Source organism: Tupaia chinensis, unplaced genomic scaffold (genome assembly GCF_000334495.1).
Source record: "Tupaia chinensis unplaced genomic scaffold, TupChi_1.0 Scaffold000463_1, whole genome shotgun sequence".
In the NCBI taxonomy this organism is placed as follows: domain Eukaryota; kingdom Metazoa; phylum Chordata; class Mammalia; order Scandentia; family Tupaiidae; genus Tupaia; species Tupaia belangeri.
This window is the reverse complement of record NW_006159972.1, coordinates 1979986-1989731: the sequence shown is the minus strand read 5'-3', so window position 1 is coordinate 1989731 and position 9746 is coordinate 1979986. Positions and strand designations below refer to the sequence as shown.

Sequence of the window (9746 nt, the reverse complement as noted above, 5' to 3'; positions counted from 1 at the left end):
GTGATTTCTCGCTTTCTATCTCTCTGTCTCTCTCTGTCTTTCTGGTGAGCGCACATGCTCTATAGCAAAAACCTCTCTAAAAAAATAAAAATTTAAATTTTTTTTTTATTTTAAAAAGAATTATTTAATTATTTAATTTATGGGGCTGGCTGTCAGGTGGCATGGTGGTTAAGGACGCGGACTTCCACATGGTTGGCCGCAGTTCCAGTCCGAGACCTGGTGGCTTGCTTTCTCACTGTCCCTCTTGTTCTGTTTCTTTCTGGTCAAAATGAATAATAATAAATTAAGTTAAATAATTCTTAAAAAAAAAAAAAAGATGATGCCAATGGGAAAAAAAGTTTTAATATTTTAGAAAGTAATTCAGCTAACCCTTTCCAGCTGAATGAGCACTCTACAGAAACCTCCAAAAATGGGCATACTAGAGTTAAAGCAAGCCGATCCGTGCAATTAAATGAAATAATTTTAAGAAGGAATTATTTATGGCGAACCAGCAGGTGGCGTGGTGGTTAAGGTGCCAGACACTCCCATATGACCAACCATGGTTCAAGTCCCAGACCTGGTGGCTTGCTTTCTCTCTCTTTCTCCACCCCCCCACGTTTGTGTGTGTGTGTGTCTGTCTGGTCAAATTAAATGAATGAATAAATAAAATTGAACAAATTATTTAAAAAAGAGTTATTTATTATTATTATTAGAGAGATTTTTGCTATAGGGCGTGTGCGCTTGCCAGAGAGACAGAGAGCAAGGAATCACTCCCTGGGAGAATGGCCATGCCACAATCCCTTCTTCTCCAGTTTCCTCTTGGGATTTTGGGCCCGCACACACAAGTGCCCAGTGAGTCTCAGGCCGCCGGATTCGAGATTTGAACTGCGGTTGACTAAGTGAGAGTTCCAGGAATGTAACCATTATACCATCTGCTGGTCCCTATTATTGTTTTATTAATTAATTATTTATTTGTTGTTGTCGTTAGTTTTTTACTATAGGGCACACATGCTCCCGGGAGAGACGGAGACAGACTGAGAGACAGAAAGCAAGAAATCACCCCTCTAGGGGCATGGCCATGCAACAATCCCTTCTCCTCCATTCTTCTCTCAGGATCTTGGGCATGCACGCACGCACACACACACGTGTCTGGCGTGAGATTTAACCCACTGTCCAGAACTTGAACCTCAGTCCAGTGATGTAACCATTAAGCCACCTGCCAGTCCCTATTATTATTATTATTATTATTAATTTGCTATAGGGCCCATGAGCTCACCATAGAGACAGAAAGAAAGTGAAAGTGAGAAAACAAGCCACAGGTCGGAGACTTGAACCGCAGTGAGCCATGTGGGAGTCCAGCACCCCAATCACCACGCCACCTGCTGATCCCAACCACTTTTTTTCCCCTTTATTCCAAAAATATGGAACAGTTCACGAATTTGCGTGTCATCCTTGCACAGGGGCCATGCTAATCTTCTCTGTATCGTTCCAATTTTAATACATGTGCTGCTGAAGTGAGCACCCAACTACTTTTTCTTTTTTTAGAGGTTTTTGCTATAGGGCGCACGTGCTCACCAGAGAGACAGAGAGACAGAGAGCGAGAAATCACCCCCCAGGGGGATGGTCATGCCGCAATCCCTTCTCCTCCATTCTCCTCTTGGGATTTTGGGCATGCACACACACACACCTGGCGTGAGTTTAAGCCACCAGGTCCGGGACTAGAACCGCAATCAACTACATGGGAGTCCAGCGATATAGCCATTATGCCAACTGCTGGTCCAGCACACAACCAATTTGTAAAAAAAAATAAAATAAAAAGCCATTTGTTGTAGAGTGCATGTGTTCACTGGAGAAAGAGAATCCCTCTCTCTCATTCTCCTCTCAGGATTTTGGGCACACACACACATACACACACACACTCCTGGCATTTTATCAAGCCACCAGGTCCAGGATTCAAACCACAGAGTTGGCCATGTGAGATCCAGCCACCTTTATTACCACAACACCTGGCTGGCCCCAGTGACACCACTTTTCAGCCAGTGCAAATGTGTTTACCTATGGGCAAACACAAGTGAAGCATTTAGAGCAGCCCATGGCACGTAGGAAGGGCAATCTGTTCCCTAGCCTCGTTTTGTTACTTTTTACACTGTTGTTACTTGTTATAGTTATCATTGTTATCTTAGGTTTTCTGGGAATCAGACATTTTGGTTTTGCCAGAGGAGGCTTGCACTTGCCAGAGAGATCAAGAGGGGACAGAAAGCACCTCCAGTGGGGTGTGGTCCCACCATAATCCCTTCTCCTCTCTCCATCCTGTCAGGATTCTGGGTACACACACAGATGTCCCGGTGTGTTTTCCAAACCGCTAAGGTCTGGATTAGCACTGCAGTCGGCCACGTGGGACCTAACTGCCTTAGCCACTATGCCATGGGGCTGGTCCGGGAGAACCAGACTTGGAGACAGGGATCTGCCTGCAGCAGGTCTACTGGGAGCCACACTTCCAAGGGAGCGAGACGAGCGGGAGCGAGACGAGCAGAACAGAGCAGATCGTGATAACAGAGGCCTCAGCCCATGCCCCTAGGAGCTCTGACACGGGAGCAGCTGTTCTGAGGTTGTTCACAGGCTGGCAATATCGACTGCGAGACACGGTTATGAGACCTCAGCAGCTGCACTCCTGGCAGCCGGGGGCTGCGTGCCTCCGTCCTGAAGGGTGAATGTGGGTGGTGCACCAAGCATCCACTACCCTGTTACCACACGGCAGTCCCTCCCATGACTCCCTGTAACTCAAGATAAAGTTTTCCCTCTCTCTTTCTTTCTTTCTTTCTCTTTCTTTCTTTCTTTCTTTCTTTCTTTCTTTCTTTCTTTCTTTCTTTCCTTCCTTCCTTCCTTCCTTCCTTCCTTCCTTCCTTCCTTCCTTTCTTTCTTTCTTTCTTTCTTTTTCTTTCTTTCTTCTCCTTCTTGTTTAGATTTTTGCTTTAGGGAGCATGCGCTTACTGGAAAGCCAGGGAGACAGAAAATGAGAAATTACCCTCGGGGGGATGGTCACACTGGAATCCCTTCTCCTTCATTCTCTTGGGATTTTGGGTATGCACGCAGGTGCGCCTGGCATGAGTTTCAAGCTGCCAGATCTGGAACTCGAACTGAGGTTGAGCGTTCCAGCACCCTAACCACCATGCCACCTGCTGGCCCCAATAAACAATTTTCTTAACCCTTATGCTAGCTAGCATCACCTGCCACACCCTCTCTTCACAACAGCCCACATCTGCCCTTCCTCTGCAGAGGTGCATCCCTCCTCTCAGGGCCCATCAGTGCAGTTTTCAGACCCATGATGTCTGCCTAGCCATCTGCACACCTCCCTCCACCCCAGATTGAGGCCAAATCTAGATCTCGCCTGTGTCCAGAGTTCCGAGAGGTCCTGGATGGGCTGGTCAAGATTTAATGATTTTAGGGGCTAGGAGGTGGTATGGTGGCTAAGGGTGCATGGCCTACCCTGGTTCGAGTCCCAGACCTGGTGGCTTGCTTTCTCACTTTCTCTTTCTCTCGCTCACTCCGTCCCTCTAAATAAATAAATAAAGCTACATAAAATAATTCTTCAGGGTCCGGTGGGTGGCAATGGCTGTTAAGGTCTCTGGGCTCCCACATGGCTGACCTGGTGGCTGGCTTTCTCACTTTCTCTGTGTGTCTCACTCTGGTCAAATTAAAAATAAAATAAAATAACAATAGTCATAAATAAAATAAAGGAAATAACTCCTTAAAAAGAAAAAAGACTTAATGTGACAGGGAGTAGGTCCCCCCCCACCGTCCCCCAGGGAAGTGGCGCCCAGCCCTCCCCACCCTCAGTGCAAATTCTCTTTCCTGCTGGGAATAATACAGTACCAGAGACTCGGCTTCCTTCCTTTCTGTTTCCTTCCTTGGGGGAGGGAGAGGTTTGGCAGGGGGAAGGGGCTTCTTGCCTGGAAACTGGGAAACAGGCTTCCTTGGGAAGAGTCCTGCCGTATGCCCCAGTCTAGGCTGGAGTGCCCCAGGCCTGGTGAGCAAGTGGAGAGCCGGCAGGGCTCCGCGGGGGGAGAGGGACATTCTCGAGGCCAAGGCTGCGTGCGGAGGTGGGAGGACTGGACAGCAGATCCAGCCTGGTAAGTCCTGAAACAAAGTGTCCTGTGCACCTCCGTGCCGGAACAGGGGCCAGCAGAGCCCGTGCCCGCTGCCTCACTTGCCACCTGCAAAGACGCCGCTGAGAACCCGGTACACAAAGCCTCTTGGTGCCGTCCCCATCACACCCGCCTTCCTCTGGTCTCCTGAGGGAGCCAGGCAAGAGCCTTCCTCCTTCCCAGAGGGGCCTAGGCAGAGGCCTCAGCTCCAGGGCGCATCCACACTGCTGACTCTCACCCAGACCCTTATCTCCGTCCCACCTCTGCTCCAGCTCCTCCAGGCCTGCCATGGACTCCTCAGCCCCGGACGAGATGCAGCCCGAACTTCCCCCTGGTATGAGCCTTTCTGGGTGGGCCGTGGGATGATGGCAAGAAAATGGGAATGGTGGGGTTGGGTCCTCCTGCAGGTCTGGCTGGAGCTCTACAGGGCGGTGAGAGGAGTGGACTGCCCTGGGAATGGGTTTGGCAGCCACTTCCTGCAGGCCCTCCCTGACTGACACGGCTGCCCAGGCTCTTCCTGCCCAGGGCCTGAGTGGCCAGAGCAGGAGAGGGCGGAGCAGCTGGCCCGAGGGGCAGCGCTGAAGTGGGCCTCAGGCATCTTCTACCGGCCGGAGCAGCTGGCCAGGCTGGACCAGTACCGCAGCCGCGAGGTGCAGCGGACCTGCTCCCTGGAAGCACGCATCAAGGTAGACGTGTGGCCAGAGGTGACAGTGCTGGGGGGTGTGGGGACTCAGGGCTGGCCAGGACTCACTGGCTCCTCTCTCCACAGTCTGTAGTGCAGTCATACCTGGAAGGCGTGCAGACCGGTGTGTGGCAGCTGACCCGGGCCCTTGAGGCTGTGCAGGGTACCCGTGAGGCTCTGAGCCAGGCCCGTGGTCTGCTCCAGGGTGTGACCCAGGCCTCACAGACCCTAGAGCCTCTGCGGGAGCAGGTTGCCCAGCACAGGCAACTACAAGCCTTGTATCAGCTGCTGCCCCGGCTGCGGGCAGGTGAGTGTGGGACCCTGAGTCTCAGCCTCCAACAGTCAGTCAACAAACACTCATTCCAAATCAAGTGGCTGGGAAGTTGCACAAAGGGACATAAAAGGGCCTTCCCAGGGAGTAACCCAGGTTTCAAATGGTGAATGTGGCAGGGTGCAAAGTCAGCTCCCACTGGTGATTCTGATAAGGGTGGATTCCCAGTCGAGGCAGACTAGCCGTCTCGTCTCAACTGCTGACATATTGAAATACTCCCCTAGCAGAGCGAGTGAACAGCCACGGCCATGGCCGCCCGGTTCTCCCTGACTTCTCTCCAGGATCGACTTTTAGCTCGAGGGTTAACGCCTGTCCCACCAGGCCTCTAGGACATTGCCTGGATCCTTTCAGATGGGGCCATGCTCTCCTGGTTCTTCGATGTGTTAGACCCCACTCCAGCCCCAGCTCAGAGTCCCCCGCTGTCCACACAGTGCAGCTGGGAAGGCTGAGACCAAGGCTGTCTCCTCTCCTCCCTCCCCAGTGCCGGCTGCGATGGCGCACACACGCACCCTGATTGATGCCCAGCGGCTCTTGGAGGCCTACGTGAGCCTGCGGGAGCTGGAGCAGCTGCGAGAGGAGACATGGGCATCCCTGGGGGGCCTGGAGTTGCCAGTCTTCCAGGGGCTAAGCCTTCTGGCAGAGGCTCTGGGCCAGGCTGTGGAGGCGGCTGCAGGGGCCGCAGGGCAGCTGGCACGGGAGGACCCAGCCCTGTTGGTGTCTGCCCTGCGGGTGGCCGAGGTGGAATCTGGGCGCACCGCCCCACTGGGGCAGGCACCTCGGGACTGGCGGCAGCGCTGTCAACGGGCACTACAGGAGGGCCTGGAGAGGGTCCACTTTGGAACACTTCAGCTGCCAGGGCCAGGAGCGATAGCAGGGTGGCTGGAGGCCCTGCGGGTGGCCCTGCCAGCTGAGCTGGCCACAGCTGAAGCACTGGTTGCACCCTGCTGCCCACCACACTACAGAGTGGTCCAGCTGTGGGCCCACACCCTGCACAGAGGCCTGCGCCGCAGCCTGCAGCAGCTCCTGGCACGGCCCGAGCTGGGAGCTGCTGACGCCTTTGCCCTGCTGCACTGGGCACTGCACGTGTACCTGGGGTCAGTGCTCTTGGGCCAGGGGAAGGTGAGTGGACCAAAGGCTAGGAGCTCTGTGTGACACTGGGCCACACATCCACCTCCAGGCAGGAAATGATGGGGAGCCTGGAGCTGGGGCCTGAGGCTGACCTGTCCCAGCTGGAGCCACTTCTGACCTTGGAGAATGTTGAGCAGCTGGAGGTGACATTTGTGGCCGAAGTCCAGGTGAGTAGTTGGGGCGCAGGTCCAGAGAAGCTCTGCCCACCAGCTGTTGGCCTTCTATCTGTAGAGCTGAATGTCTACTGGCAGGGTCAGTGACCTGTTGTACCCCTTCCTCTAGGCAAATGTGGCCCAGTGGCTGCAGAAGGCACTGGATGGGGAGGTAGCTGAGTGGGGCCGGGAGCAGGAGCCCAACACGGACCCATCTGGCCTCTACCACTCACCAATGCCAGCCATTGTGCTGCAGGTGGGTAGGAAGTGGCCAGGGAGGTGGGCAGCTCCCCCTGCAGAAAGGGGAGGAGGGAGGGCTAGGGCTTGGCTGACGGCTGCTTGTCACTACCTGTAGATCCTGGTGGAGAACATTCGCCTCACCAGCGTGGTCAGCGAGTCGCTGCAGCGGCGGGTGCACAGCATGGCACTGTCAGAACTGGGCGCGTTCTTGAGGAGGTGTGCCAAGGCACTGACCCACTCCCAGTCCCCTGCCCTACTCCCACAGCAGCCCAGAGGGGCTCTGAGTGAATAAGTCACACCGGTGGGAAAGGGTCCCTCTTAACAAGGACTTGGGTATCTTGGAGGTGGGGCAGGGGTACTAGGGAGTGGGGTTGTGGAGGCGCCAGAGTAGCAGGGTGTCCTGGAGCCACATCTGCCCATTGCAGCTTCAGTGATGCTCTGATCCGATTCTCGCGAGACCATCTCAGAGGGGAAGCGATGGCCCCTCATTACGTCCCCTACCTACTGACTGCCCTCAACCACCAATCGGCACTCAGGTACCAGGGGCCCACACAGAATCCACCTTCACTACTGCTTTATCAAAAATCCTGTTGTGGGGGCTGGTGGGTGGCGGTGGTTAAGGGTACTGGATTCTCACAAGGCTGACTACAGTTTGAGTCCTGGACCTGATGGCTTACTTTCTCGCTTTCCCTCTCTCTCTCTGTCTAGTAAAATTAGAAAATAAATGGAATTAAATAATTCTTAAAAAAAAAAAAAAAGAAACTATTATGGACCCAGCTCACACTAGGCCACTAGGGACTTTGTCTCACATAGTTCTGGAGTTCCCATCCTAATTCTGTTAATTACTAGCTGTGTGACCTTGGGTGAGTCGCCCAGTCTCTCTGAAGCTCACTCTTCTCCTCTTTTTAAAAATATTTAATTTTATTATTATTCAGTTTGAGCAGGGACACACACAGGCAGAGAGAGGTGAAGGGAGAGTGAAAAAGCAAGCCACCAGTCCAGGACTCCAACCATGGTCGGCCATATGGAAGTCTAGTGCCTTAACCACCATGCGCTTGCCGGCCCCTTTTTTTTTTTTTGAGATTCTTGCTATAGGACGCGTGCACTTGTAGAAGAGACGGGGGAGGGGCGGAGAGGTATGGCAACACCACAATCCCTTCTTCTCATTCTTTTTTTGGAGAGGCTTTTTCACTATAGGGCGCGTGCGCTCGCCAGACAGAGAGAGACAGAGACAGAAAGCGAGAAATCACCCCCCGGGGGGGATGGTCACACCACAACCCCTTCTCCTCCATTCTCCTCTTGGGATCCTGGGCACACACGCACACGCGCCCGGCGTGAGTTCTAAGCCACCGGGTCCGGGACGCAAACTGCAATCGACTACGTGGGAATCCAGCGAGATATCCATTACGCTAACTGCTGGTTCCCTCGTTCTTTTTTTTTAAAGAATGATTTATTTTTGTAATTAATTCCATTTGTTATTAATTATTATTATTATTATTATTTTAATTTGACCTGAGAGAGACAGAGAGAAAGGGAAAGTGAGAAAGCAAGCCACCAGGTCCAGGACTAGAACCACTGTCAGCCATGTGGGGATCCTTTTGCCACCATGCCACCTGCCGGCCCCCCTTCTTCTCAACTCCTTTTAGCACCATGCCACCTGCCGGCCCCCCTTCTTCTCATTCTTCTCTGGGGATTTTGGGCACATGCACATGCGCTGCGCATGAGTGTCAAGCTGCTGAGTCTGGGACTGGAACTACGTCGAAGTCCAGCGTCATAACCATTACACCATCTGCTCAGCGCCTGAACCTCACTGTTCTCATTGCTCTTACATGGGTGATAATGGAACGAGAATCACATGAGATAGCAGATGGGAAGTACCCGCCACAGTACCTGGTACATAACGTCAACTATCCATTTGTTCAAATATGTATCAAGACCCTACTCTGTGCCAGGTAGTGTCTGGGCTTACAGAACAGAACAGAAAAAAAAAATTCCTTCCCCCTGGGTATTATGTTCCTTGTGGTGGGGGTGCGGAGCAAACTAGTTAATTACTTGTACTCCCTCCTGACTGGGATTCGCCTCCTCTCTTTACGGATGAGGAAACAGAAACCGAAACAATGATTTGCTCAAGGCCACACAATTAGTGGCAGGTCCCGCTGTAAACGTGTCTCAGTCCTAGCCTCGATGGGCGCCATGTACCCTCAGTACAGGAAGCCGCCCTTCTCCCTTCTCTCGCCCTGCACCTGAGCCACAAGGTGGCGCCCGAGTGGACGGCCTGTGCGGGCCTTGGCCTTGGTCCTGAAGCCTCATTTTTTTGGTCGGTCTAGCTCCTCAGTGTCCGTCTTGCAGCTAGACGGGGTGGCTTCAGTGGCCTTGGCTCCAGTGGAAGCCGCGCTGGACGAGTTGCAGAGGAGGATCTGCCGCCTGGTGTTGGAGGTGCTGCTGGCGGAGCTCCAGGTCGGGATGGGTCCCGTGGAGAGACAGTGCATGTATGTGGATCGCTGCAGAGAAGGCCGGGTCTGAATAATTTCTCCAACCGGGTCTCCGCACCCCCTCATCTCCTCTTCCGCAGCCCCTGTTCGCGGCTCTGCCCTCGCGCCAGTGGTTGTCGAGCCCTGAGCTGCTGAATGGTGTGTGTGAGCGGACGGCGCACTTCTGCCGGGACTTCTGGCGCGTGCGGAACCCCGTGGTGCAGGTGTGTTGGAGGGAAGGCTGGGGAGGGGGCAACGTGGGTGGAAAAGACGACCTAGAGCCGCCTGATCGCCTTCCCCACAGTCACTGCTGGCCGAGGCAGAGCGCGCCGTGGTGCTGCAGTACCTACGCGCACTGATGCAGGGGCGCCTCGTGTGCCGCGGTGCCGACGAGCGAACCCAGGCGGCGGAGCGCCTGCGGCACGATGCCGACCAGCTAAGGGAGCTTTTCCTCGGTTTGGTGAGGGCTCAATGGGCGGGCAGGCGGGCGAGAACTCAGCGGTTGGGCGGAGGCCGAGTGTGGCGCGAAACTTTGCCCCGACGTACTCAGGGCCTGGAGGAGAGCTTGCACTGCGCGCCGGTGCTTCTCGCCTTGAGAGCGCTGCTGCACCGCCGCGG

At 54.0% G+C, this 9746-nt stretch overlaps 1 protein-coding gene and 1 non-coding gene across 2 annotated transcripts in view; one reads left to right on the top strand and one right to left on the bottom strand.

The window, feature by feature from the left end:
- Positions 1–1394: 1394 nt before the first annotated feature.
- LOC114009106 (U6 spliceosomal RNA) lies at positions 1395–1501 on the bottom strand. Its single transcript, XR_003550576.1, has one exon. It is a non-coding gene; the product is annotated as a U6 spliceosomal RNA (small nuclear RNA).
- A 2620-nt stretch (positions 1502–4121) lies between these two features.
- Positions 4122–9746, top strand: part of EXOC3L1 (exocyst complex component 3 like 1) — a 6717-nt gene continuing 1092 nt past the window's right edge. The window contains exons 1-13 of the mRNA XM_027774632.1: positions 4122–4218; positions 4397–4458; positions 4635–4810; positions 4894–5113; positions 5619–6231; positions 6315–6432; positions 6548–6673; positions 6773–6873; positions 7083–7193; positions 8985–9114; positions 9230–9352; positions 9433–9588; positions 9679–9739. Of these exons, the coding sequence (XP_027630433.1) occupies positions 4413–4458; positions 4635–4810; positions 4894–5113; positions 5619–6231; positions 6315–6432; positions 6548–6673; positions 6773–6873; positions 7083–7193; positions 8985–9114; positions 9230–9352; positions 9433–9588; positions 9679–9739 (1981 nt within the window). The 5' untranslated portion in view covers positions 4122–4218; positions 4397–4412. The remainder of the gene's footprint in view (positions 4219–4396; positions 4459–4634; positions 4811–4893; positions 5114–5618; positions 6232–6314; positions 6433–6547; positions 6674–6772; positions 6874–7082; positions 7194–8984; positions 9115–9229; positions 9353–9432; positions 9589–9678; positions 9740–9746) is intronic.